The sequence below is a fragment of the Capricornis sumatraensis genome, chromosome 3 (assembly GCF_032405125.1).
Source record: "Capricornis sumatraensis isolate serow.1 chromosome 3, serow.2, whole genome shotgun sequence".
Classification (NCBI taxonomy): domain Eukaryota; kingdom Metazoa; phylum Chordata; class Mammalia; order Artiodactyla; family Bovidae; genus Capricornis; species Capricornis sumatraensis.
In genome coordinates this window covers 16,891,010-16,908,695 of record NC_091071.1, presented here as the reverse complement: position 1 = coordinate 16,908,695, position 17,686 = coordinate 16,891,010, and the positions used below count along the sequence as shown (strand labels likewise).

The following is a 17,686-nucleotide window of genomic DNA, read 5'->3' as shown; positions in this document are numbered from 1 at the left end:
CTGAGCCTGTAAGATAAGGATACCTCTGGTACTCTTGCCTGGAAACTTCCATGGACAGAGGAGCCTGGTAGGCTGCAGTCCATGGAGTCTCGAAGAGTCGGACATGACTGAGTGACTTCACTTTCACTTTTCACTTTCATGCATTGGAGAAGGAAATGGCACCCCACTCCAGTGTTCTTGCCTGGAGAATCCCAAGTACGGAGGAGCCTGGTAGGCTGCCATCTATGGGGTCACACAGAGTCAGACATGACTGAAGCGACTTAGCAGCAGCAGGACTTCCCTGGGGCACGGATTTGATCTCTGGTTAGGGAAACTAAGATCCCGCATGCCCCCCAGTGGGGCCAAAAATTAAAAAAAAAAAGATAAGGACACCCTCACACAGGGATGGTGGGAGACTGCAGGGAGATGAGGCTCATAGAGGGGCTAGCTTGGTGCCTGATATGTGGCAAAAGCTTTGTAACTGGCAGGTTGATGTTGTTGATATTATAGTTGCTGTTGCTACTATTGCAGGGGCTTCCCAGGTGGTGGTAGTGGTAAAGATCCTGCCTGCCAATGTAGGAGATGTAAGAGACATGGGTTCGATTCCCTGGGTGGGGAAGATCCCCCAGAAGAGGAAATGGTAACCCTTAGTATTCTTGCCTGAAAAATCCCATGGACAGAGGAGCCTGGTCGGCTACAGTCCATGGGATCTCAAAGAGTGGAACACGACTGAAGTGACCTAGCACGCACGCGTGCACTACCAGCACACACATGCACACGTGACCATTGCAGACATTTTGTATGTTATGGTGACCTGTCTGGTTTTGCTCTTTTCCTAGCCCAACAGAAAAGAGAGAAGACCAGGAATGTAAGGCACTACTCCACTGACCATCAGCCCTCAGCTGCATTTTAGCTACTGGTCCAGCATCCTTCCTTCCCTCCGTCTCCTCCCTGGCTCTCCAGCAAGGAGGCCAATTTGTATACTGCCCCGTCATCTGCTTTCCACCTGTGGTGTTTGCAGCTGGCCTCCATGCAGAAGGCTTTCTTTTGAAAGGGCTTGAACTGAACATTTTAAGGGCTGAGCATTGAAATTGCATATAACAAGGTTTTGAAGCAAAGCTGTAAAGTAAGTTTTCACAGAGGCATTTCGGGATGATAGCTTCAAAGCCACTGGTAGATGGCCCAGCATGGTGTCCCTTTGAAGTGTCGGCAGGTTGGCTTTCAAAGCCACCAGCCCAAGGTCCTCATCTTTCCAGATGGAAAGGGTTTGAATAACTTTCTCGAGGGAATGTGTCTACTTAGTTCAGCTCCCCTTTGCCCTGGAACAGATGGTTTTCAATCACACGGGCATTATAAGGGCCTAGGTTCCTAAATTTTGCTCTTTCAGTGTGAGCAAATGTGTTATTTTCCTTTGTGAAGAAGATAGCAGCCATACAGAATCTAGGCTCCTTTTATGTATAATATATATATATTTACTATATATGTGTATATACATAGTAAATACAATTATGGCATTTAAATTCGAGTTAGTTTAAAAGGAGCAAAACCAAACTGAAACAGAAGGGATGATTGAAATTCAGATTTCTTTATTGCAAGTAAGATTTCTTAAAATATCCCATCAGCTTAATAAATTATGAACAAAATATTAAGAGGCCAGTGTTGCCATTTTTTAAAAAACTCTTGTTTCCGCTTAAGATGGATTTGAACCGACTCATCTGCTATGGAAAATGATGCCAGGGTACACCCACACTGCCTGCCCTCTTCCAGTTCTGTGAGCTTAGCTAAGAGCTTAGGCTTAGAGTATTACATTTCGTGACCTGCATACGCATGATTGTCTAATACAGTTGACCTTTAAACAACATGGGTTTGAACTGCATGGGTCCACTTGTACACAGGTTTTTTTTTTTTAATAAATATAGTTCTTATATTTTTGTTTTATAGATCTGTAAGTATAGGGAAGAGTTTATGCTCCATTATAGCTCACAATATGTGGAATTAAAAGAACTAGGATTTGAGTCCTTATCTATCCAGACTGCTTTGGCTTCCTGCTCTTGGGCAAGCCATTGATCAGTTCCTTTGCTTTTGAGGCAGAGAGAGCAGTGCATGGGTTTTCAACCCCTTGGGGGGGTCAGCACCCCAACCCCTTGTGTTGTTCAAGGGTCCCCTGTATGTCTTTAATCACTAAACGGCGTCAGTGTTCACTGTTAGACCTTTCATCGCAGCGTCTACTGGTCTCTGTGTGGTTTTTTAAAAAAATACTTATTTATTTTGGGCTGCACTGGGTCTTCATTGCTACGCAAGGGCTCTTTCTAGTTGCAGTGAGTGGGGGCTCCTCTCTAGTTGCAGTTAGAGGGCTTCTCACTGTGGTGGCTTCTCTTATTGCAGAGCACAGACTCTAGAGTGTGGCCCCCCGGGCTCAGTTGCCCTAGTCATGTGCGATCTTCCCTGACCAGGGATCGAACCGGTGTCCTTTGCATTGCAAGGTGGATTCTTGACCACCAGACCACCGGGGAAGCCCCCATGTTCTTTATTTTGACTTTACTTTTCTTTGTTTGGATCTTGTCCTCTGGAGGTTCTTCCTGAGCAGGACTTGTGAGTGGTATATTTCAGTTCAGTTCAGTTCAGTCGTTTAGTCGTGTCTGACTCTTTGCAACTCCATGGACTGCAGCATGCCAGGTTTCCCTGTCCATCACCAACTCCACATGCCCACAGTCTCTTCCTGTTAAGATTGATGATGCTGTTCCTCTCAAATCTGGACCACTGTCGATTGGATACAGGAAGTCAGGCTGTTCCATCATCTGACGGCGTCAAGTGCTACTGCTCACCCATTTCTGAATCACTGTTTTGGAGAGAAGATGCTCCAGAGCTAGAGATCAGGGACTTTTCAGACAACTGACTGTTGAGGGTCCTCCACACCACTGTTCCTACCGCTCCTATAGGGAATTTAGTTTCAGGAGGAAGGAGCAGGATTTAAATGTAAATGTAAATACCTATTTTTTTTTCTATTTATAAAATTGAGAACAATGCCTACAATGAAAAATTAAGTAAAACTGGGCTTCCCTGGTGGTACAGCGAATTAGAATCCACCTGCCGTTGCAGAGGACATGGGTTTGATCCCTAATCCGAGAAGATTCCTCATGCTGCGGGGCAACTAGCCTGAGAGCCCCAACTACTGAGCCCACGCGTCTAGAGCCCGTGCTTTGCAACAAGCAAGGCCGCCTCAATGAGAAGCCTGAGCATGGCAATGAAGACCCAGTGCAGCCAAAAATATATAAATAAAAATTAATTGCCATTTAAGGTAAAACATTTAAGTAAAACAAAGCTCCCATAATGCCACCCCCAATGAAGAATATTGTTAATAGTTTGATGTTTATTTTTCCAGGCTTTTTGTATGCCTATGTGTATGTGGCTCAGATGGCAAAGAATTCACCTGCAATGCAGGAGACAAGGGTTCAATCCCTGGGTCAGGAAGATCCCCTGGAGAAGGGAAAGGCTACCCACTCTCGTGTTTGCTTGCCTGGAGAATCCCATGGACAGAGAAGCCCTGGCAGGCTACAGTCCATGGGGTCGCAAAGAATTGGACACGACGGAAGGACTAACTTTCACTTTCATACATGTAAATATGATAAATATTTTAAAAATCAGGTTTATAGGTACATTTATCAACGTGCTTCTTTTACTTAAACCTGTTTTTTCTGAATAAGCACACGAGATCTGCCTTATTCTCTGTTAGGGCTGCCTGGGGCTCCATGGACGCCTGCTCTATTAGTAACGTACCCCATCTCTGACTATGAACATGCAGATCATTCTCTATTACAAATGACGCCTCAACAGTCTTTGCTGCTGAAGACTGAAGGATAAATTTCAAGACGGATGGCAGTGGAGAGTATGCACGTGGTTCATTTCTAGTCAATATTTCTGTGTCTCAGCCTCCAAAATACATCTCAAAAATGCATCTCCCATCCCCACTTCTGCCACCACCTTCTTCTTCACTTGCAACTGTCTGCCCTGCCTCCATCCTGACCCACCTCTCAGAATCCACTTGGCATCCAAAAGCCGTAGTGATTATTTTTAATTAAAAAAATATTTATCTAAATATTTATCTATCTAATTAAAAAATATATTTATATATTTATCTTTGTGCCAGGTCTTAGTTATGGCACACAGGATCTTCAGTCTTCATCGTGGCATGAATGAACTTTAGTTGGCATTGCAGGCATGCAGAATTTAGTTCCCTAACTGGAGATTGAACCCAGGCCCCCTACATTGGGAGCACCAAGGAAGTCCCCTGTTTCTTTTTCTTGTTCTTTATGCGTTGATTGTCTGAGCCTTTGCCATCTTGCTTCTCTGGTGGCTCAGATGGTTATGAATCTGCCTGCAATGCAAGAGACCGAGGTTCGATCCCTGGGTCAGGAAGATCCCCTGGAGACGGGATTGGCAACCCACTCTAGTATTCTTGCCTGGGAAATCCCATGGACAGAGGAGCCTAGCGGGCTACAGTCCATGGGGTTGCAAAGAGTAGGACACGACTGAACTACCAACACTTTCGCTTTCCTTTTGCTTACTCCCCACCATTACCTCAGCCCTTAGTGTAGCACGCCTGTGTGTGGAAGTAAAAAGATGATAGCAGTGGCCGCATCTTCTTCACCCTTGGCTGGACCATGAAAGTGTCTGTTTTACAGTTGGATAATCTAGAAGGGGGGCTTCCCTGGTGGCGCAGAGGTTAAACTGTCTGCAATGCAGGAGACCCGGGTTCGATCCCTGGGTTGAGAAGATCCCCTGGAGAAAGAAATGGCAGCCCACTCCAGTATTCTGGCCTGGAAAATCCCATGGATGGCGGAGCCTGGTAGGCTACTGTCCATGGGGTCGCAAAGAGTCGGACATGACTGCGCGACTTCACTTCTAATCTAGAAGGAGCAGGGATCAGGGCTTGAGGGTACACGTCATGACTCTGCCATCTAATCATTGTGACAAGTTGGACCTGCTTGAAGTTTATAGACCCCAACTTGGGGGGACTCCAGAATTCAGTCACTTAAACTATGAGGTTGCCACCCGGTGAAGGTAACGAAGAGGCTGGAGGGAACCTGCTCAGCTGGCCGTGGGTTCTAGAATCCTAAGGGTTAGTTGCCCGGTCATGTCCAACTCTGTGCCAGGCTCCTCTGTCCATGGGATTCTCGAGGCAAGAATACTGGAGTGGGTTTTCCTTCTCCAGGGGATCTTCCCAATCCAGGGATTGAACCGCAGTCTCCTGAACTGCAAGTGGATTCTCTACCGGTGGAGCCACCAGGGAAGCTCAGTCCTAACATCCCATCCAAATATTTCCCGGAACTGGGGGTGGATGATGGATGGCTCTCCTCGGCCTTAGACATTAGTAGGCAGGATTCTGGGCCCTGGGACTGATCAAGATTTCCTGGAAGGTGCTGCAGTCTCCCAGCTAGGAATCTCCCAGTTTGCTGGCACCTGTTTAATCATTTTGACTCACATAACTGGATGAGAACACTAAGGGAGGCAGAAAGAGGGGTTGCCCACTGTTTGTTTGTTTTTAATACTTATTTGTGTGTTTGGCTGTGCTGGGTCTTAGTTGCGGTACATGGGTATTAGTTGTGGTACGTGGGTATTAGTTGTGGTACGTGGGATCTTCGATCTTCATTGTGGCATGTGGGATTTTTAGTTGTATCATGCAGACTCTTGGTTCCAACATGTGGGATCTAGTTCCTGACCAGGGATGGAACCCAGGGCCCCTGCATTTGGGAGCAGGAAGTCTTTGCCACTGGACCACCAGGGAAGTCCCAAGGAGTTTGCCCCCTGTTTTCTCACTCAGCCTTGCCTTCACCTTGGCAGAACATAAAACTGAAGATGACCCCGTCTGAGACTGGGGGGAGAGTGGGCTAAGGACAGGAGCCAATCGCTCATCCTGTTGTAGCAGGAGTTCATGTTATCATTAGAGTAACTTTCACCCCACCCAGCTGTCTTGCAGGCTTATTGTGAGGATCAAATGAGAGAAGGAGTTGAAACTGTTTTGTAAAGTGCAGAGCATTATTCCACTGTAAAGGATTACTGCTTTACAGTCAGTGCCTCTGCTGTTAAACAGCAGGCCACCCAGGAACTCATGTTTCCCTGTGGAGGAGCAGTAACTCTGTCCTCCAACTGCCCACCACAATCAGGCTTTGAAGACACGAGCCACGACCTCAGTCTGGCATCCATGCGGGTTGCATGGATCATGTCAGTACACTCAATTAGAAGACCTTGTTACTATCTTTTTAAATGCCTTTGGTAAATACGTGCTCCCTTTCACATACGCTTTTCCAGTCACACCACCCCTGACATTTGACCAGATTATTCTTTGTTATGGGAACTGTCCTGTACATTCTAGAATGTTTAGCGGCTTTACCTACCAGTTGCCTCTAGCACTCCCTTCCCCTAGTTCCAACCAAAAACATCTCCAGTCATTGCCAAATATCCCCTGGGGGGCAGAATCATCCACAGTTCACATCACTACTTTAATGAAACAGTTCAGCGAGGTTGGGATTTTTTAGCTCATTTTTTAGGGATATCAAAATGCAGATCAGGGACGTTAAGTTACTTGCCATGAATCACATCACTAATGTCACCTCCGAGGCAGGTGGGTGCTCTCCACCCCTACCCAGTCACTGGCATAAATTAGTCATTCAGCAAATATTTGTCAAGCATCTACTATGTACCAGGCAGAGTTCTATTTGTTCAATAAATAGCACTGATACTTGACATTGGGCAGGGTGGGAGGAAGAGAGGTGTAACAGGCAGATAGCTGCATTAGTGTCCTGGGAAATTCCCTGGTGGTCCAATGGTTAGGACTTGGTGCTTTCGGTGCCCGGGGGTTGGGTTTGATCCCTGATTGGGAAACTGTAAAAAAGTGAAAGTGTTAGTCACTCAGTCGCGTCTAACTCTTTACAACTCTTTGCAACCCGACCCCATGGACTGAAGCCCACCAGGCTCCTCTGTCCCTGAAATTCTCCAGGCAAAAATACTAAAGTGGGTAACCATTCCTTTCTCCAGGGATCTTCCTGACCCAGGGATGGAACCCAGGTCTCCTGCATTGCAGGTGGATTCTTTACTGTCTGGCCACCAGGCCACCATCTGGCCAAGTGATTGGGAAACTAAGGTCCCTCAAGCCTCATGGCACGGCACCCCCCTCCCCCCCAAAAAAGTTTCCTATTGTTGTTAACAGCTTACCACAAACTTAGTGGTTTACTTTAAGTTACAGAGCTCAGAAGTCCAAGTTCAGCTTCACTGGTCTAAAGTCAAGACATCCTCAGACCTATGTTCTTTCTAGAAGCTCTAGGGCAGAATCCATTCCCTTGCCTTTTCCAGCTTCTAGAGGCCACCTACATTCCTTGGCTTGTTCCCTTTCTTCCTTTTGGGCCAGCAGTGTAGCATCTTCTCTCCTTCCTAACCTCTGCTTCCATCTTTATATCTTCTCCTTCTGATGCTGAGCTTCCTGCCACCTCTTAGTAGGACCCTTGGGATTACATAGACCCTCCCTAGATATCCAAGATAACCTTCCCCATCTCAAGATCATTAACTTAATCACATCTGCGAAGTTTGTTTGCCACATAAGGTGACATTCATCATCCAGGGGATGAGAACATGGACATCTTTGGGGCCCACAAAAGTCTGCCCTCTGGCCCTGAAAGATTCATGTCCACATGCAAAATACATCCATCCATCTGAAGGGTCCCCAAAGTCTCAACCCATTATAGTGCCAGCTTAAGTCCAAAATATCTTCTAAGTATCATCTTCTCAAAACTCTCAAATCTCATCATTTACATCTAAATTGTGTAGGAGTGAGACTATGAGTGTTACTTTTCTTAGAACAAAATTTCTCTCCCTCTGTGAACTTGTAAACTAGAAAATGAATTATCTGCTCCCAAATACAGTGGTGCTTCAGGCACAGTATTACAATTACAGATGTTCTCATGACAATAGACAGAAAATTAAAGGAAAACAAACAAAAAAAAAGAGTCACCAAACCCAAGCAGTTTTGAAATCCAACTGGGCAAACTCCATTAGGTTTCAAGGCATGGGAATAATTCTCTGTGGCCCAGGTTTCCACCCTCTGGACCCATGGCTCCACCCTGAGAGTCATTCTTCCTTTTCCATGAAGGGTAGCGTGTGTTTGCAGCTACACAGTTTTATCAACCTGTTTCCTGCCTGTAGAATTTTGGGAGTCTGACAGCTTTCATTTTTTCCTTTCTCCCTCTCATTCAGTCCAGGCTGGCAGTGTTTCTGCTGATATGACATTCTCAAAAACCACGTGAATTTCCTATGTATGTCTCTAGGATTCACTCCTAGAGAGTGAACAGGAGACTCCACCACAGATCTTTCCTGGATAATCCTATCTCTATTCCTGGCTTCCACTGAGCTGTCTAAGGGGATTCATGAATCACATGTCTCATCTCTTCAAGGAACCCTCAGTTTTATTGAATACTCTAAACTGTGGATCCTTCTGAGGTTTTAGCCAAAGATTGTCCAGCCACACCCTTCATTTTTCCTCCAGAGCATGCTTTTCTAACAGTGCTGTGCTCAGTCACTCAGTCACGTCCAACTGTTTGCAACCCCATTGACTATAGCCCACCAGGCTCCTCTGCCCATGGAGATTTTCCAGGCAAAAATACTGGAGTGGGTTGCCATGCCCTTCTCCAGGGGATCTTTCCAACCCAGGGATTAAACCCAGGTCTCCCACAGTGCAGGTGGATTCTTTACCATCTGAGCCACAGCCACTTATACCCAGGCCTTTCTAACCGTGAATTTCCTAATTTTAGCATCTTTTGTGATCTGGATAGGCTGAGAGCTTCCCAAATCATCAAATCCCAGTTCTTTTTTACTTAACAGTTCTTTTCTCAGTCTGTCCCTTTCCTCTAGCATTTTACTGTAAGCAGCAAGAAGAGACCAGACTGTATCTTTAACTCTTTGCTTGGAACTCTCTTCGGCTAAATATTCAAGTGTATCATTTAAAGTTCCACATAACTATGGGACACAGTTTGGCTAAGATTCTGCTGCCACATAACAAGATTTTCTGCCCTTTAGTTCCCAATAACATGTTGCTTATTTCCTGAACCCTCACCAGCAACATCTTTGATGTCCATATTTCTATCACCAGGCTTTTTAGGATGATTTCTCTAAGATGATCAAAGTTTTCTATATGGTCTCCCTTCAAGAGCCCTCACAAATTCGCTGGGCCCAGGGATCAGGACTTCAACGTCTTTGGGGAGTCATTAGCCAGGCTGTGCTGTGCTGTGCGTAGTCGCTCAGTCTTGCCCAACTTTTTGCCTCCGCATGGACTGTAGCCCGCCAGGCTCCTCTGTCCATGGGATTCTCCAGGCAAGAATGCTGGAGGGGGTAGCCTATTCCTTCTCCAGGGGATCTTCCCGACCCAGGAATCAAACTGGGGTCTCCTGCATTGCAGGTGGATTCTTTACCAGCTGAGCTACCAGGGAAGCCCCATCATTCAGCCTGCCACACAGCTCTTAACTTTATGGTCAACCGTAAACTTGACTGTTTCTCATGGTCTCACATCTATGGTAATTATGACAAAGGCTACAGGGAGAGCACAGCTAGACTGACTAAACACACTGGTTTCCCCAGACGGTCCAGGGTATACTTTTGTCCCAGTGTAAAGGCAGGAGTACCCTTATTCTGTTTCCAAATTATCTTGGCTTCAGGGATCAATTTTCTGATCACCATAAGTATAGATCTTAATGCTTGGTCTCAAGATTGTAAATCCACAGTCTCATGGAGATGAAACACATACAAAAAAAAAATCAAGCCACTATAGTTGAGAACTAAATGTTACAATGTTTATAGGTGCCTCTAAACATCCTTCAGTGTACAGGGCAGCGCCCCACAACCATCTGCCAGACATTTTACCACCTGGAATATCAGCATCATTTGGAGACCTTTGGGATTTCATAGTCAAGGTGTGGTCCCTGGACCAGCAGCATCAGCATCACCTTGTTAGAAATGCAAGTTCTCAGGCCCCACCCAGGCCCACTGGTTTGGAAACTCAGGGGATGGGACTCCACAATCTGTTTTAACAAGCCCCCACGTCAAAATTGTTACACACACAGTTTAGTGGCATCCTCAGCGTGTGAAACCACAATTAGTACTATAAATGTTGCTCAGTCCAGAAGGGAGTTGTTCGTTGCCCCTTTATTTTCTCATCTTCAAAGTGAGGATGACACATGGGTTGAGACGGCTTTAGTAAATGTTAGTTTGATGGAAATAGTTCTTTGATTCCTGTGATCTATTTTCAAAGGCGTTTTTCCTCAAAGGGACATATTTCATTTTTTCCTTCTCTTCTTCACTTTGGCAGGAGCTAAGAAAAAGCCTGGAACTTAGTGTCAATCTACAAAGGAAAGAAAAGGATGGTTCCAGTGATGAGTATGACTCTATCGAAGAAGATGTACTCCCTGAGCCAGAGCCCGAGGAGCAGGTGCTGGTGGGCTGTCCCAGAGATGACTCCCCTCTTTCCCGAAGGGACTCGGTGCAGAAAGATGCTCCCGAGGACCCGGAGACAGAAGAACGCCCTCCCCAGGGCCCAGACACCCTCATAGTGCTGGAATTTAACCCGACTTCCAAAAGTAAGCTCTGTCTTATGTGGCATTTCTTTGCCTTTGATGTCTCTAATAGCAGGGCTTAAATTTCCAGCGGTACTTTGATTTTCAGCTTTGCGTAGACTGTCTCACAGGCCAGGGTGTATATCAGTTCAGGTCTCTGCTGATTGCCAAAGGTGAAGGCTCCCAAAAGCTTACAAATGACCCTGAAATTCCAGATGATAAAGTCTGGCAGATAGTTGTGGGGGGCTGTCCTGAGCATTGTAGGATGTTTATCAGCATCTACACACCAACTGGCTGATGAAACTGACTTATGCGAGAGGAACTGTTTATTGACCTGGATAACTGAGGAGTCCAGGACTGTGTTGTTGATGTTATTCAGTCGCTAAACCATGTCTGACTCTTTGCCACCCTGTGAATTGTAGCAGGCCAGGCACCTCTATCCTCCGCTATCTCCCGAAGTTTGCTCAAATTCATGTCCATTGAGTTGGTGATGTGATCTAACCGTCTCATCCTCCGTTACTCCCTTCTCCTCCTACTCTTAATCTTTCCCAGCATCAGGGTCTTTTCCAATGAGTCGGTTCTTTGCATCAGGTGGTCAAAGTATTGGTGCTTCAACTTCGGCATCAGTCCTTCCAGTGAGTATTGTGGGTTTATTTCCAGGACTATAGCAGGACTCATATCTCTTCTCCTCCTCCCTCCTCCCCTCCCCTTCTTCCTCTTAGCTCTGCCTTCTTTCATCTTGGTACCATCCTTACATGGGTTCTCCACATATAGACACAGAATTGAGACACAGGCTTTGCAACTTGATCAGAAAGTGGATTTTTCTTCCTAAAAGTTCTACAAAATCCCTAGGCTTGGCTCCTGAACCTATACGGGGTGGCATCTCTGAACTAGTCACTGTGGCTCTGATTGGCCAGGTCCAGCCAACAGGACTTGGGGTATGAGTATCACCACCCAGACCACATGGAGAGAGATAGGAGTTTCCAAAGAAAAAAATCAAAGAGCATCTGAAGGAGAAGGAAAACAGATGGGCACCCATGGCAGTGGTCCACTAGAGAAGGCTTTTCAGGAAAGACCCTAGAAGGGACATCCCTGGCAGCCCAGTGATTGAGACTACACCTTCCAGTGCCGGGGTTGTGAGTTTGACCCTTGGTCGGGGAGCTAAGATGCAACATGCCTTGCAGCAAAAAGCAAACAAACAAACATAAAACAGAAGCAGTATTGTAACAGATTCAACAAAGACTTTAAAAATGGTCCACATGAAAAAAAATCTTAAAAAAAAATAAACCCTAGAAGGTAAAGTCAGCAAAACAGTCGGTGGGTTTGGCAGGGAGGGGCTCATCTACAATAGTCCTCGTCTCTGATCCCCAGCTGGCATGGCCTCTGCTTCCTCCTCCCTCTCCATTCTGAGCTCATTTTTCCCAAAACTGGGTGAACCAAAGAAAAGAAATAAGGGAGTATTTGAAGTCAGGCAGTGAGCGCACTGGTCTGCTCAGGATGCTGTAACAAAGCACACAGACCAGAGGTGGCTTCAACAGTCACAGTTATGTATTTTTTCATAGTTATGGAGGCTTGGAGTCCAAGATTAGGGTGTCGGCAAACTTGGTGTCTTCTGTGGCTTCTATCCTTGGATTGCAGATGGCCACTTTCTCCCTGTGTCCTTACCTGGACTTCCCTCTGTGTGCTCCTGTGTCTTTTTTTTTTTTTCCTATGACCTTATCTTATTTATTTATTTTTATTTGGCTGCACTGGGTCTTCACTGGAGCATGCAATATCTTTAGTTGCACCATGCAAACTCTTAGTTGCCACATGTAGACTCTAGTTCCCAGACCAGGGATCGAACCTGGGCCCCCTGCATTGGAAGCACTGAATCCTAACCACTGGATCACCAGGGGAGTCCCCTGTTCTTGGATCCTATCTCCTTTTCTTATAAGGACACAAGTCATGTTGGATTAGCACCTACTCTAAAGGCCTCTTTTTATTAATACCTTAACTAGCTCTCTAGAGGTGCTATCTCCAAACACAGTCACATTCTGAGTTGCTGGGGATTAGGACTTGACCATATGAGTCTTGGAGGGGACGTAATAACAGGCAGATCTGGAAAATCTACACCTCACAGTTGAGGTCTACAGACAGGAGAACATTTGTCCCTTGGACATGCTCTCTCCTCCTTGCTGGGCTGTTCCCTCCACAGAGATCACTACCTTTCCTTTCCTCTCCACTTTGACCCATGAAACCCAGCTCCTTGCCTTTCCCAGAGGTTGCCTCCTCCAGGAAGCCTTCCTAACACTCCTATCCCAGCAAGCTAGGTTGCTGCCTCCTCCGCTCCTGTAGCATCATCTGGCCCTGGTCTCCCTGCCCCCAGTTGCCTTTCTTCCCCTCTGGCCTCTGAGCTCCACCACCAGGGCACAGTCCAGCTCGTCCCCTCCATTGCATCTCCAGCATGCAGCCCTCACCTGGCACATTCAAGTCATTCAGGGATCTTTGTCAAGTAAAGCAAAGACTTATGCCCCCTCTGCCCACCCCTGCCCCAACCCCACCTGCTGGGTGGCTCAGACAGTAAAGAATCTGCCTGCAATGCAGGAGACCTGGGTTCAGTCTCTGTGTCAGGAAGTTCCCTTGGAGGAGGAAATGGAAACCCACTCCACTTCTGGCCTGGAGAAATCCATGGACAGAAGAGCCTGCTGGGCTACAGTCCATGGGGTCGCAAAGAGTCAGACACAGCTGAGCAACTGACACTTTCGTGCCACCCTGCTAAAGCATCTGGTGATCAGGGGAGTGTTGATGCACTTCTGAGCGAGACCCACTGGGGCTGCATCCTTGCTGTGGCTGTATTTCCTCCAAGGGGACAGAAGGAGGGAAAGACTGTAAAGAGATTGACTGGGCCCCTGTCCTGGAAGTGGGGGATGTGGTGTGAGCATGACATTCACTTCCAGGTATGAAAGACCAGGTCATTGAAGGAGAGCAGTTGGACCCCAGGCAGTTTAAGAGTCATTGTTATCTAGTCCCTAAGTCATGCCTGACTCTGCTACCCCATGGACTGTAGCCCCGCCAGGCTCCTCTGTCCATGGGATTTGCCAGCAAGAATACTGGAGTGGGTAGCCATTCCCTTCTCCAGGGGATCTTCCTGACCCAGAGATCAAACCTGGGTCTCCTGCATTGCAGGTCAATTCTTTTACTGCTGGGCCGCTGGGGAAGCCCTTAAGAGTGATACTTTCCCATAAGCAGAAAGAGAGAACTTCACTTTTTTGCCATTTTACATTTTTTAACAGGTTGCTTGGCAGGCCTCACATTGATCATGGTGATGTCTGCTGGGGGTGGAAGGCAGGGCACATGCCCCCTACTGCCACCTTCAGCCACTGCTTTCATCTGCAGCTTCTTAGCTTCAGCAGGGGAGAGGCTCCCACAGAGGGGAGCAGGCAGGAGGCCTGTTACAAGGTCCCCCCAGACTCTAGCATAGGATTGGAGTTCTGAGCCACTCTGAGCATTTACTCAAGAGCAGTCAGCAGTAACCTGAAAAGGTGTACCTGGTTCTGGGCTGTTCCTTCATTCATCTCCTGGGCATGTATCATGGCCCAGGTACTATGCCAGGACAGGACGAGCCCAGTCATTCTCCTTCCTCACGTAATCCTAGCAGAGAAAACAGACAATAAGCATGCGTGCATGCTTAGTTGCTTAGTCATGTCTGACTCTTAGCAACCCCATGGATTATAGCTCACTGGGCTCTTCTATTCATGGGGATTCTCCAGGCAAGAATATTGGAGTGGGTTGCCATGCCCTCCTCCAGGGGATCTTCCTGACCTAGGGATCAAACCTACGTCTCTTACATCTCCTGCATTAGCAGGCGGGTTCTTTATCGCTAGTATCATCTGGGAACCCTGACAATAAGCACATAACCAGATAAATAATAACAACTGCCAACACTGAGTTGTTACTGATATGAGCCAACCACTGTTCCAATGGCTTTACGTATAATCCCTCATTCAATCCTCACCACAAACCCAAGGAAAGTCTTGTCATTGCACTTTTTTGCCGATGGGGAGAATGAAGCACAGAGATGTCAAATAACTCATCCAAGGTCACAAAGCCAGGAAGGAGCAGAGCAGAAGTGAATCTGCAGCAGTTTGAGCCCAGAGCCTGTACTGTTAACCTTCCAGTTCAGTTCAGTTCAGTTCAGTTGCTCAGTTGTGTCTGACTCTTTGAGACCCCATGGACTGCATAGACACCAGGCTTCCCTGTCCCTCACCAACTCCTGGAGCTTGTTCAAATTCATGTCCATCAAGTCAGTGATGCCATCCAACCATCTCATCCTCTGTCATCCCTTTCTCCTCCTGCCTAAGGCTAAATAAATAAACCAGGTGAGATTACAAAGTGGTGACTGGGCTTTGAGAATCCAGTAAGTAACCCCAGGCCCCTCTGTTTCCCCTTCTAAGTTGTGAAACAAATGAGAGATAGCCATGGGATAGATGAGGAGCAAATGATCACCTTTCCAAGGATTGGTGGGTAGGCAGTACTGCCCCATCCGCTATAGACAAACCCCTGGCCCCAGAAGCTAATGGCATCTGGAAGGGGACCATGTGACCTGAGGGCAACCCCTGCCCCCCTCCCCTGCCCAGAGGGGAGGACTGAGCCCCGATGGCTTCCTGCCCCCACTCTCTCCCATCCTAGTCATCCTCCTGGTGAGCAAGGAGCAGTGAGTGAGTGGCACAGAGAAAGGCAGAAGTTATTTTTCCAGTAACTGGAAAGGGGAGAGGTGGGTCAGGGTCAGGTTAGAAATTCAGGGAGGAGGAAAGAATGGTACTCCAGTGGTCTTGAAAGTTGTGAATGTTATAAGACAGGACACTGGCTGGGGAATCAGGGTCAGAGAAGGATGCTGGTAGCTGGAATGGTGAGAACAGCCTTCTCAGAGGAGGTGATGTTTAAATCAGGAATGAGGAGAAGGGGGCAGCCACGGGAACAGCCTTCCAGGTCCAGGGAACAGCAAGCATAAAGGGTTTGAACAGGGAAAGAGCTTGGTGTACCTGAGGACAGAGAAAGGGCATGTGGCTGGAGCTGAGTGAGCCTGGGAGAGGAGGGAGGGGCAGGCGGGAACATGGTGCAACACGAGTGTCCCAGCCTACTTTCCATGAAGACATGAGGGTTCCAGGGTTGCACCAAGAGGCTGGGTCCTTTGGTGCCCTAGGAAATAGCCTTGTATAGCCTTCTGATGGCCAAGGTAGACCTCTGCAACTGCCGGAGGGCCATCTTATGGAGAAGAGGGAGCCGGTAGGAAGGCAATAAAGTGGTTAAGCAAGGGTGCAGTTGCTCAGTTAAGTTGCTTTGAGTTGCTCAGTTGTGTTCGACTCTTTGCGATCTCTTGGACTGTAGCCTGCCAGGCTCCTCTGTCCATGGGATTTCCAATGCAAGAATACTGGAATGGGTAGCCATTTCCTTCCCCAGGGGATCTTCCCAACCTAGGGATCAAACCAGGGTCTCCTGCATTGCAGGCAGATTCTCTACCACCTGAGCCACCAGGGAAGCCAAAAGTGGTTAAGGGGAGGGCTCAAACCCTGATTCCATCACTTCCTAGCTCTGTGACCTTAGAAAAATGACTTGAACCTCAGCGCCTTAGTCTGCAATAGTATGTATCAGTTTTCAACGGCTGCTGTAGCAAATGAGCAAAACAATGCAAATTTATTATCTTATAGTTCTGTGGGTTGTACGTGTGATGGGCTAAAATCAGTGTCAACAGGAGGCTCCAGGGGAGAACCTGTTTCCTTGCCTTTTCCAGCTTCTGGAGGCTGCTGCGCACCTTGGCTCCTGGCTCCTTCCTCCACCTCCAAAGCTAGCAGCATTGCCTCTCTGTGGCTTTCTTCTCTAGTCACACGTCCCTTTGACCCTCCTCATCAGCAGCCCTTTTGCACTTGTGTGTGCTTCATTGTGGTAAAATATACATAACCTTTCTTTATTATTATAATGTTCTGTATATAATATTGTAGCATTCTACACATAACATTTCTATTCTTTTACCTTCTTCACCATTTAAAAAAATGCATTCATTTGCTTTTGGCTGCACTGAGTCTTCATTGCTGCATTTGGAGGCCACTCTCTAGTTGCGGAGGCTTCTCTTTTTGTGGCCCACGGGCTTAGTTGCCCTGCGGCATGTGGAATCTTCTCGGACCAGGTACTGAACCCATGTCCCCCTGCTCCCTTCTTCACTGTTTTTTAGAGCACAAATTGGTGTCATGAAGTAGACTCACACTATATGTAACCATCACCACTGTCTTTCACCAGAGTTTTTTTCATCATCCTCAGCTGAAACTTCATCCCTCTTCCACTTTTAAATGAAGTGAGTGGAAGTTGCTCAGTTGTGTCCGACTCTTTGTGACCCCATGGACTATACAGTCCATGGAATTCTCCAGGCCAGAATGCTGGAGTGGGTAGCCTTTTCCTTCCAGGGGATCTTCCCAATCCAGGGATCGAACCCAAGTCTCCTACATTGCAGGCGGATTCTTTACCATCTGAGCCACAAGGGAAGCCCACTTTTAAGGACCCATGTAATTACATTGTGTCCAGCAGGATAATCCAAGATAACCTCCCTAGTTTAAGGTCAGCTGATTAGCACAGTTAATTCCCCTTTGCTTTGTCGCCTAACACATTCACAGCTTCCGGGAATTAGGATGTGGCCAATTTTGAGGTCTATTATTCTGCCTACCCTCCACTCACTAGGATGGCTGGCAAGGGAAGTACACCAGAAAGCGTGTACCAAGGGCCTGACCCAGTGCCGGGTCATCTGGAGGAGAACTGAATATATGCTAGCAGTCCTTCTTACCATCAGCAGCATATTTTCAGTACTTGGGCAGTCAGTCTCCATTTGAGCATTGGCCCTTCTCCTTTCTTCATCTTGTCTCATTGGACACGGTGGGTTCTGGCTCACACACACACAGGTCTGCCCTTGGGTCCAGGGTGTCAGGACAACCAGGGACCAGCCACTTTAGAAAGTGTAGAGAAACATATGCCCTTCACAAAGTCAAGGGGGGAATGGCAGAGAAGTTAGTGCAAATCAGATAGACCTCACCCACATCCCCATTATCTACCCTGAGCTGCCAAGAATCCCACAAGGCCCTTGATTC

General features: G+C 47.2%; 1 protein-coding gene across 1 annotated transcript in view; it reads left to right on the top strand.

Annotated features, from left to right (window-relative positions):
• Positions 1–17,686, top strand: part of KATNIP (katanin interacting protein) — a 171,414-nt gene that overhangs the window by 41,849 nt on the left and 111,879 nt on the right. The window contains exon 6 of the mRNA XM_068968387.1: positions 10,331–10,598. Coding sequence (XP_068824488.1) covers positions 10,331–10,598 — 268 coding nt within the window. The remainder of the gene's footprint in view (positions 1–10,330; positions 10,599–17,686) is intronic.